At 45.7% G+C, this 23,126-nt stretch overlaps 2 protein-coding genes across 4 annotated transcripts; both read right to left on the reverse strand.

The window, feature by feature from the left end:
* Window positions 1–9,084, reverse strand: tp53inp1 (tumor protein p53 inducible nuclear protein 1). Its single transcript, XM_029505379.1, has 4 exons — window positions 8,878–9,084; window positions 4,935–5,261; window positions 3,179–3,695; window positions 1–3,099 (listed from the first exon to the last, which is right to left on the reverse strand). The coding sequence occupies exons 2-4, from the start codon at window positions 5,059–5,061 to the stop codon at window positions 2,877–2,879; spliced, it is 867 nt and encodes a 288-aa protein (XP_029361239.1). The 5' UTR covers window positions 5,062–5,261; window positions 8,878–9,084; the 3' UTR covers window positions 1–2,876.
* A 3,127-nt stretch (window positions 9,085–12,211) lies between these two features.
* nagpa (N-acetylglucosamine-1-phosphodiester alpha-N-acetylglucosaminidase) lies at window positions 12,212–22,705 on the reverse strand. Of its 3 annotated transcripts, none has more exons than XM_029505299.1 (12): window positions 22,543–22,705; window positions 20,570–20,775; window positions 20,151–20,418; window positions 19,046–19,185; window positions 18,791–18,899; window positions 17,765–17,890; window positions 17,471–17,676; window positions 17,199–17,246; window positions 16,504–16,632; window positions 15,132–15,263; window positions 14,872–14,953; window positions 12,212–14,057 (listed from the first exon to the last, which is right to left on the reverse strand). In XM_029505299.1, the coding sequence occupies exons 1-12, from the start codon at window positions 22,623–22,625 to the stop codon at window positions 13,802–13,804; spliced, it is 1,785 nt and encodes a 594-aa protein (XP_029361159.1). In that variant the 5' UTR covers window positions 22,626–22,705; the 3' UTR covers window positions 12,212–13,801. The 3 variants fall into 3 exon arrangements, with proteins under 3 accessions (XP_029361159.1, XP_029361158.1, XP_029361160.1); XM_029505298.1 differs by having other exon boundaries at window positions 17,762–17,890; XM_029505300.1 differs by having other exon boundaries at window positions 13,926–14,057; window positions 14,849–14,953; window positions 17,762–17,890.
* Window positions 22,706–23,126: the final 421 nt, after the last annotated feature.

The raw sequence follows: 23,126 nt of genomic DNA on the forward strand, positions 1-23,126 counted from the left end.
TGCATATGAAAACATTTATTACAGGCCAAGGAGAGATCACATGTATTAACTATTACAGTTCAAAAACAGATGACCCCACTTTTTAATTAGCAATATTTTTTGTTTCTGACATCAGAACAGAGAAAGTTGATAATTCATACATCAAAAAATACAAAGATGGAGACCAGTTATGTTGATAAATAAAAAGTTAAACCCTATAATTCCTACACCTTTTTTTTTCCTTTTTGGCAAAGTGCTGTATTATTCCAGTAAACTACACAAATAAAATCAAAAACTTCTGACAGTTGGTGAAAAATATTCTTCACGCTTTTTCTTAAGTAAAATAACCAACAGGAGAAAAGGTGTTGCTACATCGTTCTGTTCTGGTTTGTTGAGTCATTACAAAAAGGTGTACACGCTGGGATGGTGGGCAGCGGCTGCAAAAGCCAGCAAGCTTCCTCCAAGTGGTGCATAGTTGGTTTCTGATGTCTTTTTGTGAGTTATTATTTATTTTGTCCACTCAAGGCATAAAAACAAAAAAAAAGAGAGAATTCAAGTTCTTCATTGATGCATTGTCATTACAACATCTCAACCTGGAAGGCACGTGATCCACAAATTTCAAGGCATTGAACAAACAAAACATTAAAATCCCTGTTAGTTTGAAGATGGAGAGATGAGACAGTTAAAAGGCTCCTGACAGACAGTGTCGTCCGATCCGATCCCTTCAGTCTCCAAAGTTTGTCTTTTTCAAAAACATCATAGTAACACAATGATTGCAAAGAGAGAGCGAGACATTCGAGAAAAACAAAAGAAAAGCTTAAATACACCAGAGAGAGAACTCCACTGTTGTTAGGATTATTTACAGCGAACCACAGACGCCTGACAAACCTTCCTTAGTGCTTTCTCATCAATGCTGCTGTTTATTACTCAACATTCAGCCGCCACACTGCAAAGAGAACCGAGCCAAGAAAGTCACACAGCAAACTTCAGCTTTAAGATAATTTCCATTTGAAAGTTAAAAGCAAAATGTCAAATTTGAGTTTCAAGATCAACTAGTCCAAGTTTTCCAACAAAAAGGAAAACACTGAAATTCACACTTTAAGCTGTGTCTCCGTTGCTCTTTAGTTTGCCTCACTGTGTTTTATTTTCTTTTTTCATTCCTAATATTTCATCTCTTTTCTCTTATTTTGACACAAGTGGGCTTCCGTCCTTCAGCTCCTGAATCCTGCAGTGTGGGGACGCATTAAACCAGAGCGCCGAGACCAACAGCTGTTCACAGCCAGAAGTTAGAGAACAAGAAAACAGCAACAGTATTATAAACTAGTGAAAGGTTAAAGGTCAATGCTACTTTTTTGGTTTAAATATTTTAACAGATTAACAAAATGTAACTAAGTTAACATGGAAAATAGAAAACGTTAAAAAGAGAAAAGTACATTTCTAAAACCGTGTTTGAGAATATACATGAAAAAAATAAAAGACCAACAAGTTTCTCTCCATCTTGATGGATTTCCAACAGAGTTCATGTTCACAGTCCTGGAACCAGAGTAAGTCTCTGACACACTAAACTAAAAGTCAACTCACTTTTGCACAAACGTCTTCACGAGGACCGAGCTGGAAAAGTCTGGGAGGTCGCGTTCAAAGAATCATCAGCCGTCAAGTAAATCTGCATCTTCCTAAAGTGTGAAGGTGATTGGTTGTGACCCTGAGAAGTGGACTGCAGATTCGCTTAAGAACAAAAACCCATTCCAAATAAAAAGAAAAATTATCTTTTTGCATTTTCTTTTTTTCCACCACTGTGACACTAACACAACTCTACAAACATGCAACAGATTGCACACTAACATAACCAAACATACCTAAGCAAGAAACTTTAGACGCATATATACCAACTTCATACTGATATGTTAATTAGTTTTTTCTTTTCAAAAAATATTTTGGAAGTTTTTTCTAAATACACTTTTTTGTTTCCATTTCTATTCATCTCAAAGCTACCGTTAAAACAAGGCGTTTAGTGATATTCAACCCAGTAATTTTTACCGTCTTTTTTTTTTCTAGTTTTCAAAAAAATATTGTGAAAAGTACTGAATTATTCGGTCAGCGGCAGGTTCAGGCGGCTCCGCAGGACAACCGACGAGGGAACACGAGTGAAGCTTTGAAGTTTACAGGCAGAAAATTCAAGTTTCTCTAAAACTGTGGAAAACGGCACTGAGGCTTTTATTTTACGGTCAACCTGAATTTCCTCAGAATTAAGGAGCGAATCATGAAGATGAGCACACGAGCAGAAAACTGAACTGAAGGCAAATCAGGCACGAGAGACCTTCAGATTATTTTGTTGATTTCAGTTCTGTCTCTTAGTTTCTTATTGAGAACACTTTCACAGGAAACAGGTGACGAACCAGAAGTGAACACACTGGATCCTGGTCTGCTTTAATCTGCGGACTGACCCTTTAACGGAGCACATTTAAGGCGAATTGACTGAACCGTACCCAGAGAGCTGACAGACGACCCCACGATGACATCACCTGATTATCCCGCCACGCCGCGAACCTGCCGCCGAATAAAGTGACCTACAGCATTGATTCTACACACGACATTGTCCATAATGAACAAGAAGAAAGAAGAAGGAGGAGGAGAATGTCACCGTGACAACGCATCCCCTCCTGTGATTGGACAGAAACCGGAGGTGGGGGGTGACCTTTTCTTTTACAAGAGATGGATGGATGAAGAGGAAAAGAGAAACCAGCGGCCATCTTCCCTGTTTCTGTGAGAACAGCTCAGGTGATGGCGAAGATTTTGTTGCTGGTGTTGGAGAGACGAGAACGGAGGTGTGATGGCGGATGTTCGATTCCCGTACTGCTGAGGGGGTGGGGGTCGACGATGACGGTGATGACGAGGCCTCAGAAGTTGAGATGTCTCTGACTGGGCTGCTGCAGATGCACGGTACCGGCCTTCGGGGGACGCAGCAGGTTGAGGCGTCGCAGGGCGTTGCGGGACAGCGGTTGGGTGCGTTGGGCGGTGTTACCTGACCACTGCTGCAGGAGGCTGGGGCGGGTGGAGAGCGCCGCAGCATAGCAGGCGGAGTGAAGGGTGGAGCGACGGGGGACGACCGCCACCTCTGGCCTGCGGGGGGCGACACAGACAGGTGAGCTTACTGAAAATCAACAACAGCTTCAAAGTGTGTTTCTTTACAACGGTCTACCTGTGGCAGGGGCCGTCCAGCGTGCGTCTGGCCTTCTCCTTCCCACCTGAGGCCGTCGGGGTGGCAGACATGTTGCCAGAAAGGAAGTCCCGGTCAAGAGTGCGTTGCAGGGGGTCGAGGGTCAGGCGCAGCGGGCTGTGGTGGGCGTAGACGGACATGCTGGGGTGCTCGATCAGCAGGTTCTCCAGGGGGCTGGTTTCCAGGAGGATGGGCTGACTGCCACGACCCGTGAAGCACGGCGGCGGCGTGACGAACCAGCTCTCCTCCAGAGAGCAGGCGTCCAGGCGCAGGAACCCGCTCTCCTCATCCTCGTCATCAGCGTCGTCCTCCTCCTCAACGCACCCGTCTGGGTCGGTGTCAGCCATGGAGTTGAGGGAAGTGCAGGAGGCGTAGCGGACGGGGGGGCTGGCCACCGGGGAGGGGATCATCACCAGGTCTTCCTCCTCTTCCTCCTCCTGTTCGTGGCGAGCTGTGGCTCCGGGGAGGCTGTCGCCACACTGACTGGAACAGGCTTCAGCTGCAGAGACACAACAAGTTACACAAGAAACAATTAATCCGTCAACTTCAACTGACGACTCAATGCTTCAATTAACTGAATGGTCTTGTGACATCATCGATAGGTTTCATTGCTAGGCAACATCTCGTGGTCGCCAACACAAGTGATGTCAATGTCACCTGTCAGTCTGTGAGCTTTAAGGAAGCTTCGGGAGAGAAACCGGGAGAGAGGAGGTGGGTCTGACCTGCACTGTACTGTTCTGGAGGAGGAGGGGGGATATTTTCCCATAGACTTCAGTACAGGCCCAGCAGGGGGCGCTGTGCCCCGTCTGTGCAGCTGCTCACATGTGAGTGATCCTGCGCATGCAGCGTCACATGACCGACTCAAAGCGCACGACGAGCTGCAGAAACAGCCGCCACTTTCCAACACATCACATCATGGCGACGGCACGCCAGCTCCCTGCTCAGCTCCAGCTCATCTAATGATGTCAGCTCTGTGTCCTCAGGTAACCCCCTCTGACCTCTGACCTCTGACCTTTTTACCCTGCTGAGGAAACACCTGAGCTGAACAGAGCTGCGTTTGATGATGACAGTTTGTATATTTAAGGTTTTTAAAATGATTCATGATGATTCAGATACAAACTGGGATAAATGTTGTTCTTCTAATAGTTCAGATATAACACGGACACTTTTCTGAATGTGGCTCAGGAACAATATTTGATGTGTGAAGCTGTCAGAGGTGAAAAGCAGGTTGGAGCTCAGCAGGCTTCTGTTCCTAAACTGGGCAGCAGATACACCACCCCTGCTTTTATTTTGAAATCTTTCGATGCAGGAAACTTAAAAACAAACGTTCCTGTTTAAAGTTTGCCGGTCTGATCCGTGCCTGATGCAGGACTCTGCAGGACCAGGTCCTAAGCTTACAGAGCACCTGGGAGAAACCCGACTCAGTCCAGGTGTGTTTATCTGCAGCTCTGTGCCCATACATGTCCACTGGTCCACCGGTCCGCCCCCCACAGACCCAGAACAGGAACCCGCTGTCTATTTTTACTCCTTGTGGTCCTCGGGGGCTTTTGTTTGACTTCCTTAAACTGCTCGATAACCCCCTGCCCCACTAACCCCCCCCCACCTGAAGTATTCACACAGGGGCGGAATCTGACACGTCAAGTTGAGTCACGACTGGTGCCAACTGAACATCGAGCCAACAGCAGAGGTCACTCCAGTGTGTTTCTGCACAGTGTGTGTCCTCACACAGGAGACTCACCCAGGTAGTTGACCAGGATCCAGTCTTCGTCCTCCTCCTCTTCCTCCTTGCCGTCTCCAGGTCGGCTACATCGGCTCAGCTCTTCCACGTCGTCCCCGAACAGAGCGCTGGCAAACCTCTGAAACATCCCGGGGCGTCCTGCAGAGGCGAGAGGCTGAGGGGGGGACGCGGCACGGGGCGACGACGGGGAGACGTGGCAGGCACTTTGGTCATCAGCTGCGGGGTTGGCGGCGAAAGGCGATAAAGTGCATCAATAAGGTGTGTTCGTGGATCATCTGAGGGCCGACAGGCGAAGGACGGGCATCTTTAGGTCAGAGACACTTCAGCCTGAGGAAACAACAAGTACAATCTTTATAAGAGAAAAATATTCAAGAACAAGATAGTTTAAAATAAGTTCTTCCTCAACATTAGATGATCTCTGTGATCTTTACAGCTCAAAAGGCATCTGATGAGTTTCAGTCCAGAGTTTTAGCTCTTTGTTTGGTCTCCACCAGCTGCTGAAGGAAACAGCTGGCTCTTTAGGTTCGTCCATTAGCTGCTGCGACCGAAGCTGGAGCGGAGGATCTTCTGCTGCTTCGTCTCTGACCTGAGACTGACTCGGTGTGGGGGGACTTTTTCTTCGAAAATAGGTCAGAGCTCAGACAGAATCTGAGTCGGCCAAGTTATTATTAAGTTACCGGCTGCTGGATTGAGTCCACAGATGCTGGAAATTCTGTCTGCAGCTTGCAAACTAAATACAAAGACGTGTTGTGTTGTTGTCTTCTCAGACAAAATTAAACTTGCTGTACAAGAGCAGAGAAAAGATTTAAGAAATATCTTAATGAGCAGCTGAATTGAGTTTTACTCTTGTTGTCCCTCAGAATTCAACAGGAAACTGCTGTTTCTGCACCTCAGAGCTGAAACTGGGACTGATCGTTTTGTCTTCCTGTCCACAACTGAGATATTTGCTTTTCTTTGTGTCAGATATTCATGTTTCATATCTTGAATTAATCAACCTGAATTATTAGTTGATCTACAACTTTGCTTGTTTGTCACGTTTAACCTTTGACAGATCATTTTGACTATTTTATTGAAAACCTAAAGAATGAATAACTGAATGGAATGTGACGATTAACGGAGGAGTTTAATGGTCAGCTGCAGTTTGTTTTTGTATAAAATTGATGCAGGAAATAATTATGGTGGTGTTTTACAAGCTGAGCATCCTGTCTGATACACAAACACAAGAGCAAACGCACAACAACAAAATCAGCCAGGGCATTTAGACAAACACACATAAAACTGAATCCCCATCAGCTCCATAACTGATTTCCTGATGGCGGCGAGCAGCAGCTGCAGTTTGTCCAGTTATACTGATCAGATGAAGGGGGGGGGGGGGGGGTAAATAAAGAGTCAGGCTGCCCCCACCGTGGTCTTCAACACTGGAGTCATATCAATAGACAGAATGAGAAATAATCCCAGCCTCACTGCAGCTGCAATATGAAGGGGCCAATATTTGGCACAACATAACTACACTAAAGATGCCCCATCCTGCCCCCCCCCCCATACGGTGCCCTCTTTCTGTGTAGCTGCCAAAACCAGCAGCAAACAGGCTCTGGGTTTATAAAAAGCCAGATATTCTCATCAAATCAGCAGTAAATGTCCAGTTTCCTGTTTTGCCTCCTGTTTGCCCCCCCAGGCAGGACACAGTCTGCTGACCGGTGGGGGCCACCACAGGTCTACATGTTTACCTGTGCATGTAATCACAAAACTGACCTCCTTAAAACACACGTCTCACAAACATTGATGGCCGTTAAAGAAGAACAGATATAACATTATTAAGGTGTCATCAATCAAAACACGACATTAACAAAAAATAAACTGCTAATTCAGCCTTCCTCCAAGAAAAAGAAGGGCAGTAATATGTGAGCGGTAGATCGTGGTGGTGTGTCAGAGGGCAGTAAAACATACAGAGCAAAACAAATAAAAAAGGAGTCTGTGAAAACTAATTCACAGAAGCCTGATAATGCGTTCTTAATTATCAGAGACAAAGCTGGCTGTTTAGATAAGTTCCTGTTTTCATCACTAGGTGGCGGACAAGAGTTCTTTCTTTATTTAAACGGTGTAAACGACCCATTAGCGGCCAACGACCTTAAAAGCCAAGTTTCCGATTGTTTTACGACCACTGAATGCGCCTTTTATTCGACTTGAACACAGCGGTATCTCCGGTGGTGCTTTCAACGCCTTCGGCTCCGGCTCGTATTTCTCAGTTGTCATATTAATTACACGTGAAGAAAAAGAAGAAGAAAGAAAAAACGGAGCGCTTGTTTTGTGCAGCAGGAGCCAAACTCCGCCCCTGTAAACACCGAGCAGCTGTGACGACTGTCTGTCCGGGGCTGATTATCTGCCCCACCTGTTCCTCCTCCACATTCCGGGGGGGCAAATACCAAACATGAATCACCAAACACAAAAGAAAGGCCACAGCGGCCTGAACTTTTCAGTCAGATCTGGAACGCAACTGATGCGTTTGTTACATCATACACCGGAGGAAACTTCAGCTTCGGCGACGTGAAGGAGGACAAAACAAACACAATCAACACTCAGAACCTTCGACCAACAAGCGCAGGAAAGAGAACACAATCTGTGTTTTTACTCAGTAAACACACTATCAAAATTGCTCAACCAAACCTTTCAACGTTAATGTGGTTTTAAAAAACCGATCTGGGGACCAAAAAGAAAGAAAGTGTCGCTCACAAAAGGAAAAGGAGGAGGCTGTAATTCTACACCGGCAGGGCAGAACCCGTCCAGCTCCGGAGCCGGAGACAGTGGTGTCTGTCTAAGGGTGTTTAGATAAGGAGGGGGAGGAGGAGAGGGGAGGAGGGGGAGGGGGAGGAGAGGAGGGGAGGGGAGGAAGGAGGAGAGGAGGAAGAGGGGAGGAAGAGAGGAGAGGAGGGGAGGAAGGAGGAGAGGAAGAGGGGAGAGGAGGGGAGGAAGAGGGGAGGAGAGGAAGAGGGGAGGAGAGGAGGAGGGGAGGAGAGGAGGAGGAGGAGGGGAGGAGAGGAGAGGAAGGAGGAGAGGAAGAGGGGAGGAAGGAGGAGAGGTGGGGAGGAGAGGAGAGGAGGGGAGGAGAGAAGAGGAGAGGAGGAGGGGAGGGGAGGAAGAGAGGGGGAGGAGAGGAGAGGAGGAGAGGAGAGGAGGGGAGGAGGGGAGGGGAGGAGGGGAGGAAGAGGGGAGGAAGAGGGGAGGAAGGAGGAGAGGAGAGGAGGAGAGGAGAGGAGGGGAGGAGAGGAGGGAGAGGAGGAGGGGAGGGGAGGAAGAGGGGGGGAGGAGAGGAGAGGAGAGGAGGGGAGGAGGGGAGGAAGAGGGAGGAAGGAGGAGAGGAGAGGAGGGGAGGAAGGAGGAGAGGAGAGGTGGGGAGGGGAGGAAGGAGGAGAGGAAGAGGGGAGGAAGGAGGAGAGGAGAGGAGGGGAGAGGTGGGGAGCGGAGGAAGGAGGAGAGGAGGGGAGGAGGAGAGGAGGAGAGGAAGGAGGAGAGGAGGGAGGAAGGAGGAGAGGAGAGGAGGAGGAGAGGAGAGGAGGGGAGGAAGGAGGAGAGGAGGGAGGAAGGAGGAGAGGAGAGGAGGAGGAGAGGAAGAGGGAGGAAGGAGGAGAGGAGGAAGGAGGGGAGGAAGAGGGGAGGAAGGAGGAGAGGAGGGAGGAGAGGAGGGAGGAGAGGAGGAGGCCAAAAACAAGAAGAAGACCGCGTTGGGCTGCACGAAAGCTGCTAAAGATCCCGACGAGAAAAGGCGACTCTCACCGCGGGATTCGTGGAAAAATCGGATTCTAAGTGTTAAATAACTTCTGAATTTCTGAATATTCTTCCTTTTGTGCCAGAAAACGGAGCCTGTGCCTTTCTGTGGCTGAAAATTGGCTTCAGTCAGCTGAAACAGCCGTCCAACGACCACCGAGAGGAAAACAAAGAAACTCACCTGCGGCAGAAGAACGAGGAGATGTAAACGGTTAAAACCCCTTTTTTTTTGAAAAAACGAGGTAGCTTCGGTACTTTTCGGAAAAATATAAAAAACCCGAGATGTTTCTTCTTGGAAGAAATAAGATATGAAACCGTTAATCCGGGTCTGAACCGGGAGATCTCGGTCCGGTTTCCTCTCTCTCCTCTGCTCTTCTTTTGTTGTTGTTGTGAGGCTCCAACAGCTGATCGCCGTGACGTAAGCAGGCTCAGCCTATCAGAGGGCCGGTCCTAGGGCCGCTCGGCCAATGAGGAGGCGCGTTACGGGCTGTCACTAACCCACGTGACTCCACCCCATTTGCCCCTTGAAAGGGCATGACGGGGCAAAGCGCTGCAGGTTCAGGTGCAAAAAAACAAAAACCAACTAAACAAAAAAAAAAAACATGACATAACACAAATATTACACAAATACACTAACTTCCGGGTCGAACCGCAGCACTTCCTGTTCCGGTGACGCCTTTAAACAAGCAAATATTTGTGACGAAAGCAAGTGATGCCGTTATATAAAATCTGTGTTACACAAAAATGTGACTCCACATTGACACGAAGCACCAACGTGTTTCCGCCATGTTTGTATTCTGCAGCTGTGGTGTTGTAACACATCATGTTTAAATCCCAAAGACACAAACCAGCACACAACAAAAAAGTCTGAACAGGTTGGTTGTGTTGTGGGAGAGTGCAGCATGTTTGTGTGTCTGTGGCATTATTACATCACTATTACAAATTTTTTGTGTTGTATTTGGTGCATGTTTGTGCCATATTTTCAACTTATTTGTGTATTTTTTGTGTTGTATTTTCAGGTTGTTTGTGTATTTGTGTTGTGCCGATTGTGAATGTGGAGACGTTGAGATGTTTTTAGAGGACAAACACAAAGGAGAGAAAAAAAGTCAGTGTGGAGTTGTGTTACTTTGTCTTTAATCACACAACAGACTCACATCCATGTGGAAAAACACACGGGGACAACATGTTAGTCTGGATCTTTCCATTCCCACCTTTTAAGGTCGTCCCGTAACTTTTGTCACATCATAACACTGATAAGATGTTCCCCCGTTACATCAGCTCCTCTGGACTTTGGCCCGCTGCCTCAAACGACAGCAGGACCGAGGATCCAGATCACAGCGGTGACACCACGTCACACAGGTGGGTCTGACCCAGACCAGAAACTCATCAGGACAACGTTTACTGTGCTGACAAATCAGGAGGAGGAGGGACATTTTCCCATAGATTTCAATACAAGCTGACCAGCGGAGTCGCCCCCTGATGGTCAGGGGGTCGGTCCACTGTGCTCTGATTTATATTACAACACTCAGGTGTTCAGTGTTTGTGTGTCTGTGTGTGAACATAATGTCCGTCTTTATCAGCAGATGTAGACGTTGCTGTCACACGTCACAATTCAGCGCCGCCTTCGTCCTGCTGCATCTGCGTTGGTGTTGCACAACGCTGTCCTGTGTGGGCGCTGCGGGGGTCAACGACCTCCTGGTGGTGTCACCGTGACTTACACACCACCTCCGGAGAAATGTTTTTAGTTTACTGAGGAGCAGCTTCAGGATGAAGGTGAATTCGATGTGCAGACGTTAGAGGCCGACCAGATTTTATTGTTCCAAAGTCACCATATAAAAACAGCCACAACAAGCTGCTCTTCACCTTTCAGTGAAAACAGTTTGTCGTGTTGTGAACATGCAGAAAGAGGAATGTGTGTCAGGGCCACGTTAACACAGTGACCTCACACACAGACACACACACCCCTGACCTTCGCTCTCCGTCTCAGCCTGAAGATAAAAACTGTTAAAAATCAAACCATTTGCTCCTTCTTGCATCGGGAAACTTTCCTTGCGTAGAGCTGGAAGGTGGAAAGGTCATGTGACGTGTGACATCACACCATCTCAGTGTTTATAAAAGTGATGAAGACTGTAAGAGGAAGCAGATGACGAAGAGCTGGACCCCCTTCGGTCAAAGCTGGTGACTGAGGGGTAACACATAATGACCACAAACTTTAACTGCAATGAACACACACCCACACACATCTGTGTATATCTAAAGTGTTAGATATACACAAACATGTTTTCATTTTTTTGCATTTTAATGACATAGTCATATATTTATCACTTTCTTTTACTTCCTGTTTTTGTTTTTCTGCTTTTAACTTCTGACTTTGCTTGAAAAAAAAAAAAAAAAAAGCAAAGGATCGTTGGAATGAATCCAAGTTGCTGCTCGTCATTTATGAGGAAGTTTCACTCAGAGCGTCACTTTGACCTGTGATAATCTTCACCACATCTGAAGCTCGTCTCGGTTTGCACGCCCTGAAGAATGACATCCCCCTCCCAGGTTGCATCAGCTGAGCCGAGGAGACCAGGAGGAGGGACGGACAGCTTCCACGTCCAGTCAGCTGATTCCTTTGGCTGCCGTTCAGCCCTCAGCTCGCACAGCCAGTTAATAATAGAGGTGAGGTCATAAAACCAAACCTGTTTCCCTTCTCCATCAAAATAACTCGAGGAAAAATGCAGCAAGAAAGTGAGAAAGTGAGTCACCAGCTCAGAGTTTGAAGAAATCCGCTGAAACATTCAGGACGAAGAGGTGAGGCCTTTAACCCTTTAACCTCACAAACGAAAGCTGGTGCTGCTTTCTGCCAACCCAGCAGGTTCAACACCTAACTGTTCAAAGAATCAAACTCAGTGAAGGATCTCCTTCAACTTTCAAACGCTTTCATCTGAACAGGAAGCAGCCATCAGATGCTTTTCCTGAACTTCTGAGGAGACGCCTTCAGAGGGAATGTGTTGGTGGCTCCGACAAAGCAGCGTTTTCAGAACCAAATAAAGGAACTGTGACGCCTTTAAATTCGAGCTTCTTTTCAGATATTTCCTGTTTTATCAGCTGTTCCCATAAATGGGTTAGATTGGCTGAACGGAAACAGTCACAGGCAGCTTTGTTGTGGATAACCATTAAGAGTGACATCACAGAGGTTCATGGTGACCTTCTGCCTCCACTGGGGTCAAAGCAAGCTGGATTATCGATCTGCTGCACCTCTGCAGAGATGCTGTCAATGTTTAATGAGCCACTACATGGACTCCCACATGTTTCTGTCCTGCCAAACAGCAGTGACCCAGGTTCAGTCCGACTCCCATTTCACGATAAAACTAAAGGGCTATCCCGAGAACCAATCAGGAACAGACACTGATCCTTCTCTGATGAATCCCAACATGCATCAGGCTCCTGCAGAAGAGGCGACCAACACCTGAGCTGTTTTCGCAAGCTAACGCTCCGGTGAACTGAGTCACTGAGTGGAGACACAAACCAGCCACAGATCCAGACATTTACATTTATTGGTGTTTAATCAGGTAAAAGAACCTGATGGGTCCGTCTCAGGCCTTTGGTCCCATTTACAAAATTACAAAAAACTGTTTTCATGCTTCGACAGAAAAGTTGTGTTAGTTTTACGTGAGTCCCAGTTCATTATATAACAGGAGGATCCTTCAGAGACCAACATTCATTGTGCACCGTTAATAAAAGTAAAATTCAACAGAAGCTGAGAAGGACTCAACTTTTTACGACAGCAAAGAGAAAAATCCTCCTTATACCGGAGAACGTCTGCTGAGCAGAGATGGGACAGACTGGACCACCACATCAGGATAAGAACCTGCAGTGGATCAGACAAACTGAACCAGGTGGACAGATGTCAGTTTGTGTTTTTTCTGCTGCCCCCCCGGACTCTGTTTGGTGACCTCAGACAAACACAACCTTCCCTTTAAGGGCTGCAGGTTTCAGCTGTGGTTGATTTGGTGACGCCGGTGAGTAACAGCTGCAGGCACGAGCAGAACGAGTTAACAAATTGTGCTTCTGTATTCACAGTCCCCAAATCTTCAGCGGTCAGGAAGAAAACACATAAAAATCCTCCTTCACACAGGAAGTCTGCTGATAAAATCCGAGCAACAGCATCAGCTCACTTGTGGTCGTAGCAACGACGGGGGTCAGCATCGCCGTGGAAACAGATGAGGTCTTAGATTTATTCTAAATTACACTCTACTCACTTTAATAAATGAGCTGAATATTAATTATATCTCAGTCGTAGCACCTTCTCTTACGATACACATCCATTGAATGATTGTACGAGGTAAGAGAAGGTACTATGACAGATATGCATACACATATATAATTTGTATCTGACACTACTCCTTTTTGTGATGTCTGTACATTGACCTACAAGAAATGGATGTTTTTCTGATGTGTAATTCTGCTGTTTGGTAAAAATGTTTACTTTATGATTGAATTAATTTTGAAGAGAGAACACCAGTAGCAAACATCTGGAAGGGGAACAACACTTTGGTTTTTTAAATGGGTTTTGAGACAGTTTGTTCCAAAATAAACCAACAGTAAAGAAATTAAACATCCAAGAGGAAATCTTGTACAAGTTGGCTCGATGTGAATCTACCTCTTCGACTGTCTGCTGCTGTTGTGATGAATGAAACTTACAGTAGATGTTTGATTTCTGATGTTATTCAATTCATCTTTCTGATTAATCCTTTTGATGAATTAATTGGCCCAACTGTTAAATTCTTTATCGGTCCTATTGGCCTCATGACTCCATTAGTCCACGGATTTAACTGCACCTTATCGGTAACCACAGTGATGCTGATACTGGGTCCTGCCTGGACCTCGGGTAGAGACCGGTTCAGCTCTGACCTCAGCCCTTCGTCATCAGATTCAAAGGCTAAAAACACACACAGATGTGAGCACACATCTGGGCAGCCAACAGCTTCGCCTTCAAGGACCTGCAGGAAGTCGGAGCTCAGAGGCAAAAGAGTTGTGCTTCTTCCTTTTCTGCCTCATTCCAGCACTGGGAATGTGTCAGAATCAAGTCTTCAGAGGACGGTCCTGCCTCATCCTCACAGCTACAACCTCCCGGACGGAGACCAGACTTCATCCTGAGAGTCCGACTCGTCCAGTCCAAAGCCCCCTTTCCCAGACTTCTCAACGGGTTCCGCCTGTGAAAGGCCGCGGTTGATGTTGGTCAGTGGGACATAGGAGTAGTCCCGCCGCTCGGGGAAGTGAGCCGCCGCCGAGCTGCAGCCGGCCGGCAGGACGTGGCACAGCAGGCTGGCTGACAGGAAACAGGCCAAGGTGACGGCGATGATCAGCCACGTTCGCCTGGGGAGGGAAGAACGGGGGGGGGGGGGGGCGTTAGACTGATCTGATGACTTCACAGCTCTATCAGCAAAACCGAAAACACAGAAGACATCACAGAGGAGTCAGAAAGGACTAAGCCCGTATATTTAGATCATGAAAGCACCTGACGTCTCAGTCAGGCCACAACAGGAGTTAAAAGGCGTGTCAGGTTGGTGCTGAGGCCCATTATGATGTCACAGCCTGCTGCTCGCAGCTGATTGGTCAAACATCACAGTGTCTGATCCTCCAAGCTGTGGTGAGTTAAACAAGTCCCGACCTAAGTTATTTGGTGGAATAAATTTATACAACAAATGATGAGACCGTCCTTCCCTCCGTCTGTTAGGATAATGCCCCTCCGTGGTTACCATGGAAACAGCTAGCAATCCCTAACTTGCATGTGAAAGGTAAAGGAAGTTAATGAATGCGTCCTGTCCTCGTTTACATGTGAAGCAGAGAGGAGGTCTGGGATCCCTCACAGTGTGTGCTGTTTTTAACTCCGCTCCATTAATCACAGGACATGGACTATTGTGTTCTCTGTGAAATCTGGCGCCGCTGTTTGTCATTTATTCCTCACTTTGTTTTCTTGAGGAATTAGAGGTTTAAATTTTGAGCCAAGTTGATGGAAACAAAGACCAAAAACAAGAAAAACTTCACCATCTGCGCCTCAGTTTGTCGTAAACAGTCAGAGGTTTCCGCTAAAACAGTAGATGGTTCACTTAAGAACGGACCACAGAGGAGAAAAGGTCAGAGGTCAGAGGTCAGCATGTGCTCACCTGACTCAACCTTTGACACCTACTCTGTTAGATAAGGCCGCTCTATGTGAGCTTCCTCCTCCCGTCTCCAAGACACAATCATCTGTTTGGCAAGACAGTGTCCAGCTGTGGAAGGAGGAGGAGGAAGAGCAAAAGAAGAAAAAGAGGAACGAGGAGAAAGAAGAAGAAGACGTTAATGATCAGTGTAAATGTCCAGATGCTGTTTGAACAGACACAACAAAGACTGGACCTGTGTGTGTGTGTGTGTGTGTGTGTGTGTGTGTGTGTGTGTGTGTGTGTACACCTCTGTGCAGGGTGTAGTTGGTCTCTCGTGGCAGCGTGGCGTTACAGCTTCCTGTCTGCGGGTCACATGGGCACTGGTCATCACAGCGACACTCCTGAGCGCAGGAGAGACCAAAGAAACCCAGAGGACAACCTGACAGACAGAAAAACACATCAGCACAAACTGCAGTCAAGGTCAGCTCACAGAAGGAAACAGCTTTATTAAACTCAGCCACATAAATTCAATTCAACACAGTTTGATGATGAAACCGGTGGAATCATTTCTAATGCTCCAACACAATAAATGACTCCTCAGCAACATGAAAACGGATTCAACGTTTCCACAAGATTCACCAAGTCAGAGTCAAGACTTTTTCCTTTCAGTGTTTCTAGTATAACTAGTATAAAGCATGAGGTAAAAAACACCGACTGTGTTTTCTAATGTTTTCATTAGAAAACTGGAGGAAGTGTAAGGAACTTTTTAAAAGCCCTTTCATTGATCAGGGTTTATATCAGACCTTTAAAATCATCTGTAGAGATAAATCTGTGCTTTCAACGCTGGAACCAGATTCACCAAACTCTGTAGGATCATGACAAATCTATGAACGCAGAAAACCACAAACCTGGAGACACATTCCTGAGGAGGCCGACATTTTATAACAAGCATGTTGTCAAGCCTCAATTCCACAGCAACTCCCATAATTCATCAGTTTGCAAACAAATCACTGTCTGAGCCAAAAGTCATCAACAACAAAGACACACAATAACAGCTAGTCGGTCTGACTACAAACTTTAGATGAATATCTCCAACTGCAGAGTCCTGATTTACTGTGAACTTCATTTGTCAGGACCAGAGATCAATATTAAAATAGTAGCTTTAATTTTTTTCATTCAACATATGTCTTTTTGTGTGTGTGTGGTTTAAGTTTTACAAATGGAGATGAAGATTAGTGTTATCTATTTCAAACTTAAAGGAGGTTGTTTCTCTCACAGCGAAATCGTGTACCTCAGTGGACACACACTGAGGCTGGTGTCAAGAAGAAAGAGCAAAGGGACAGGGAACTTTATATGTTCAAACATATATCTAAAACGTATTGTTTGGTAAAGTCACAGCAGCTGAGGAGTGTGTAATTTATCATCAGAAGCAGAACAGTGCTCATAATATTCTTGTATTCTGTGTCCACAACAACAATAAAGCTTTCTGTCTTCTGTCCAACTACATGTTGGACTAATTAACCAGAAACTGAGTTAAACTCCTTAAAGGCTTTGCTAAACTCTTGACTTGACTGTGACCTGATGATGAACCAAACCGCCACAGCAGCCGAGAGGAACGCAGAGGAAAAGGGGAAAAAGGAAATGCTTTAAATAAGCTTTTCAGTGGCACACTGCTCTACCTTCTTGGCAGGCTTCTCCCTGGAACCCGGGCGGGCAGGAGCAGCGTCCGTGGACGGGGTCGCAAGAACCGCCGTTAAGGCAGGTGCAGGTCTGATTACAGCCGTCTCCGTAGAAACCAGGCAGGCACTCTGTGAATCATACTCAGCTGATCAATAAGGAGTCAGTGAACCATGTGAAGTGATGTAGGAGGGCTGCAACTCTGCGAGAGGTTTAAAGGACCCAAGAGGCTAAACCACCAAAATAAAAGCTCGAAAACATTTTCCCTGTCCAACCGCTGAGTTAGGGGTTTGGTACAGAGCAGGCTGTTACTAAAGCAGTTACAGATGTGGACAGATGCTCTCAGAAAGCACTGACACAAGCATCAAATCAAAGAGCAACTATCCAAAAGAAGTATCTCCATGTGCACATTATTTTCTAATGTTGTAGGAATTTTAGAAATGAGTGAAAATTAATAACAGTTCTCCACCATGAAAAATAAAAAGCCTTCTATTGTTGATGAATGTGAACAGAGTTCATACAGTTTATTGGAGGCAGAGATTCACAGACTTCCATTTATTACTGTCCCTTTTTCGCTTATTCGTCAGTTTATATTTTACAGCTCCAGTTCTCTCTCGTCTTGTGATTAGTCATCAGTGCAAATTTACAGTCACCGTTGACTATTGTTGAACTGAGTGCATGTGTGTGTCCTCATTACCTTGGCTGCAGTTTTTCCCTCTCCATCCAGCGTCACAGACGCAGCCATCTGCAATCCAGATGAGACACAATCAATCAACTGTAATTTTAACATCAGCACCATAACACAGCGACAATGGAAGTCCAGAAAAATTAAAGAACAAACATTTCTGTGTCTGGAGAATCACAGGACCCTTCCCTCGTGTTGGTTTTCCATTCCAACTTTATGATCGCTGTTATGTTATGATGCTGACCACATTGCTGTTCACAATAATCACAACGACCCTGTCTCACCGGTGGTGCAGACACCGTGGGCGCCACAGGCCGGCGACTGACACACCAGAGAATCGCAGGCGGGACCCAGCCAGCCCTCGTGGCACCGGCAGTGTCCCTCCACGCAGTCGCCATGTCCGCCGCAGTCTGCCGGCTGGCAGCGCCGCTGGTGGACGCACAGGATGGTGGCGACATGGCGGCTGCAGCGCCACCTGCTGTCTGATTCGCTGGGAGAGGAAGGGGTGATTGAGTGTTGAGGGTAAAGCTCTAACATTTCATGCGCTGTCGGGAGGAAAGAGGCTTCTGGCTCACCACTGATCAGACGGGTAGCTGGCCAGAGAGCCATCGATCACGTAGGTAGAAGACCCGCCTCCATCCAGGTTAATGGCATTGATCACTCCATTCTTCTTCAGGAACTCTGCCATCTCCCACAGACTCATCCTGCATGACAACAAAAACACAAAACAGTCAGTTGGCTGCTGCTGCTGGTGTATTTAGGAAAGTGTTTCCTGTCAAGACTGAAATCTCAATGAACAACTCCAACCTAAACAGTTTGTCTGTCAGGGAGGTGAGATCAGTCACTCAGCTGATTTGTGTAGGAAAATCCTGCTCTGAGCTTCAGACTGCTGTTGTTCACCAGACACAGAGTTAGTGTCTGGTCCATGTTTTATTGAGCTGAGCTGCTCAGGCGTGTTCAGACATGTCAGTGCAGGTCTGAAGGTAAAGTCAGATCAATTGGATCGATCGGTGCAGAGATCTGTGAGGCTTCATCAGAAGGTGGCTCATTCACCCCTTTTAGCTGCAGCACTAATCTTCTATCTTCTTCTTTTATTCTTTATAATTCTAATCATTTGGTGACACTTTCCACTTTTTCCCCATCTTTTCAACCATAAACATATTTTGTGAGTTGGCTGTGGAATTCCATTGTGCTTTTTTCATAGAAATGTGAGTCAATAGTACAACATTTGTCTTTCAAATGAAGTGAAATGAAAGTCATAAGTTTCCAAAAAGATAATAATGTACTCAGTTAGTGTCCAACCCAACGCTCCGACATCACGTGGAGCCTGTTTTTCTCACACATGCAAAACCAAACGCTGCATATTCAATTCCTCCTGGGGGCCCTTTGTATTGACTCAAAGGACTGTGACTCACTTAATGTTAATGGAATAAATTATCACATGATTTCTTTCCTTCCCTCCCCCCCAGAGACAAACCAACCTTTTCATCCTCTCATTGGGGTGTCAAAAAAAAACAACTGCCTTTCTTTCATCAGCGTTAATCTGTCACTCTCTGTATAAAAGTGTCGTGTTAAACTCCCTCAGCTATCTCTCCTGCTCTCACCCTCTCACTCTAGTCTGTCCATCGATCTGGAACAGGATGAGTCTGCCCTCAGCGTCGTGACCCACCGCTGTCCGGGCCGACACCACATCCACAAAAGTGCGGAATGCACCTGTGAAGGTGGAAAACACAGGTTTTAGGTCGGGCTACTGGACTCAAATAATGTCACCCAGTCTGTGAATCATTCCTGTATTTTGTATGCTGACATGAAAAGACTTGATACACTAACAGCTCAGTTCACCTGTCAGCGGTGCGTACCTGTCTCCTGTGTCTTGTCACACTCAGCCGTCAGGCTCTCATTGATGTAAACTTTGCCGTTCCTCAGCAGCCACACCACACCACTGACAAGCTGGACAAACGGGTTGGTCTGGTCCAAAACATCCTCCAGTGACAGATACCTGAGGGGAGACAGACAGAGGTTTACATTATTGGTGCTCAGTGTATTTTTAAATGTTTTGTTTATATGATGGTTAACAGTGTGTTACACCCAGTTTTTGCCTTTCTGCAAATAAAACCATATCTGATCTGTGCCCCATGGAAATGGGTCACTTCTCCCAGAAAGTGTAAACACAACTCAGCTGTTGCATCATAGTGGGAGCAAAGTCTGGTCTTTGTAAAAGAAGCAACATTTTCTATTTTAACATCAGGAGTAGGCTTGCTCTTGACATGACTGGAGGATTCAGGAAAACCCGTTAAACACTGACACCCTGAGCAGGACTGGTTGTACCAAGGCCGGGGTTTCTTGTGTGCATGTGAGGTGTAACCATGTTTATTTGACTTTTTACCTGATTACCAGATTGATTCTGAGTGTTTGCCCCAAATGGTTGAATCATGGAGGAATTCTGGGGATTAGATAAAATCTGCTGCAGTATCAAACAAACAAGTTAACAGTTTTTCCACTTGGTTTATAGATAAATGTGATCTTAAACTTATTGGGGGCTGATGAAGAAAACCAGCATTTTAAAAGCAGCATGGTCTAAGGGAAGATGCTGCAATATGGACCTTTCAATCAATGTACTTCCAATGTATTCAATATTTATGTGACGTGTCACTATGTTTAGACTGATGGCACACTGACTCATTGTTACCGAACTGAGCCAGAGGCGAAGTGGTTTACGTCTTTAACACCTGAGGGGAGGCTGGCAGCTCGGTGACACCTGAGCTGAAGTGGTGTTTTAGAAACGTACTGTCAGGTGCAGACAAGCAGAGAGAGAAATGGGGGTTGGGTTTATGAAAAATCTGGCGTATGGATGTTCCAACAGAGGTGATAACACTGTTATATTGAGAGTTAAATCCAAAATTTTAGGCCTGTTTTAAAACTGCTGACTGTTTCAGCATCACAGCTCTTGGCCTGATCTCCTACCCGAACACAAGAGTGCCGTCCTTCCTGATCCCAAACTGAGCGTTCTGCAGCCCGCCGCTGTCTTGCACCTTCCTGCCGTCGCTCACCACGTTGCCCAGACACTTTCCGGAGTGTGTGTCAAAGAAGCCGGCATTCTGGGCATACAGACAGCCGGCCGCCTTGGCAGTCTCCTCCACAGAGACCCTCTGATTCATCCCACAGCCCCCCGGCCCGCCTGGCTCCAGCACTGACACCGTCCTCAGCGGATCATGGATCACAGTCATGTGTCCTGGGAACCGAGATGAAGAGGATCGGGATGTTTGATGTTGCTGCTTCAGGGACAGGAACCCTTGAGTTTCTTGGCTTATGAGATCTAATTCATCGCAGTGCATCGGATCAATGTAACTCCATCACGTTTTGTTTTGTTTTTTCTCACTGACCGTAAGCGAGTCTGGAGCTTCCTGGCACGTCCGTCACAAACACCATGGACTCAGCCGGAGGCGACCTGCTGTGGTTACTGGACGGCCAGCTCTCATGAGTGGAGTTACCATGAACGGTGGGCAGGCAGTCGCGGACGTAGCGGTGAGAATGGGAGGGGCCATGGCCGTGGGCGTATGGACGCAAAACATCATCATCCATGGAGGCGCTAGAATGGAGAGAGAAACAACGGCCAAACAGAAACGTGTCTGTATGTGTCATTACATTTATTTGTGGCTTCAGTTCAAAGTTCAGGGCTTCTGCAGCATTTAAGCATAGTCAAAGACATTCAGGGGCCTTTTGGAAACTGCAAATATCTCAATTTAAAGCAGGAGTTTTTTTTTTTTTTACATTGTGGTAATGTGTATATATTACTGGGAACTGACTTTTTCTGGATCTTTACTAGATATTCAAAACTTCATATTTTTCTATTGGACAGTTATTAAATTACACAGCCCTGGAGGATCTCCTGCAGCTCACACACTGACAATCTTATTTTGGAAGAATGAAACCAAAACCATTATTCTGTATTATAACTGACACATTATCTATGACGAGGAAAAATATTCCCACAACTCTAAATAACTTAACTCAAATCCTCGAGAGGAAGAAATGAAAATATTTTTTCAGTATCTGGGTTCAGAAATAAACTGTTGGGTCAGTTCTCCAATGTTCACTCAGTAACAGGAAAGATTTCATCACACAGTCTCAGCTGATAAAAACAGAGTTTCAGCACACAGAGGGATGCGATTTCTCAAGAGCTGAGCTGAGGTTTCACTTCAGCTGCACGTGTCAGAGCTCAATTTAGTTCCTCTCATTGATCTTTAATGCTGACTCTTCTGCTTGAATTCTTGCTTTTATGGACTTCACTCACTTGCAAGATGTCACAATAAGAGTTTCTGAAAGAATTTACAATGTAAATAGAATTTAAGAAGATATTGCAACCTGATTACTGTTAATGGCATTATTCAAACAGCATGGACCTGGGCCCTGACTTTACTTTGAGCTGCTCTGTGCCTTTGCAGAGGATCAATAATGTGAAATCAACAGAATAATACAAACAAAGTATTCATATTATTTTCCTCTGACTTTTACTTTGAATAATTGTTTGGTTTACTGAAAACGAACGCTGATCTAGTTGAATTTCTACATCTTGAGGAATCATCAATAAATATCTTTGTTTTCCCCGATCAGAAATCCAAAACCCAGAAATGTTATTCAGATTACATGATATAGAACAGTGTTCATATCTTTAACAGAAGGTTTTGATGTTTAACTGTCGGTTGATTTGTCAGTCTATCATTCATTACGTCACCACAAGCTTCTAAAAAACAAAAAACAACACACTTTTCTTGATTAATCATTAATCAAGAATTTTTTGAACGATTTGGAACGAATACATTTGTAACATTAGCAGCTGTGACACAACTGGACCATCTTGTGGTCAAATCATCCAACTGCAGCAACTTTTTCATGCGAGCTGTCAGTTCGAACAACAAAACCACAAACGGTTGTTCTGATAAACTTCATCTTCACTGCAACTCTAGTTTCAATCTAATGGACAGACGCCACTTCGTACAGCTGTTTAACATTCATGTCATTTAAATGTTGAGTTACATGATTGCATTTTTCATTCATAACCCTCCAAAGAGGGTTAAAGGTCTAAAATGTGTTTGTGGAAGAGAAAGAGGAAGAAAACTGTTGCTCAACAGCTGCCGAGTTTTTAGGAATAAGTTTACTTTGTGTGTTTGCAGAAAACCCAAAGTGAGACGATGTTGGCTGAAATATCAGCAGCTCACCTCAAACCGAGCCGACAGTTAGTCTAAAGTACCGAAACTCGCCCCGACTCAGTTTATCTCCGTCTTTAAACTCGGCTAACGGCAGCTAGCCGTTAGCTAACGTTAGCTGTTAGCTCGGAGAAGAACTGGGCTCTTACCTGGACTTTTCTGCCTCCGACAGCCGGAGGCAGGACCACAGCAGCAGCCACACATACGGACATTTCACCGACACTGCTGCCATGTGAAGTGGACTTGTTCCCCGCTGTACTTCCACTGCAAACCCGCTAGCTCCAACATTATCGAGCTAACACGTGACAAGGAAGTCAGCGAGCCGGAGATTCCTACTTCCGGTCATTTTACAAATTAAAATCAACGTTATATATATTATATATATTACGAATTAAACTATTTACTAAAACAAATTGTTTTTATTTGTCATCCACCAATTTAGAGTTTTTAAAGAATATGGACTACAAGGACATTTATTTATTTATAATTTCTCTATTTTTGGCTTTTTCAATGCCTGTAATGATTGACAATGACAGTGATTGATTTTTGTCATGTGACTCCAACGACTGTGGTCCATCAGTGGGCTCCTAATGATGGCCGATCACTGGAGGCCTCACATGACTATCAATGGTCAGTTAAACTCCAAAAACGAGCTCCTGTCCACCAGGAGCTGTGTGAACACTCACAGAGGGTAAATACTTGGATCTAACTCCACTGTTTGGTCAGACTGGTG

Source organism: Echeneis naucrates, chromosome 6 (assembly GCF_900963305.1).
Source record: "Echeneis naucrates chromosome 6, fEcheNa1.1, whole genome shotgun sequence".
Lineage (NCBI taxonomy): Eukaryota > Metazoa > Chordata > Actinopteri > Carangiformes > Echeneidae > Echeneis > Echeneis naucrates.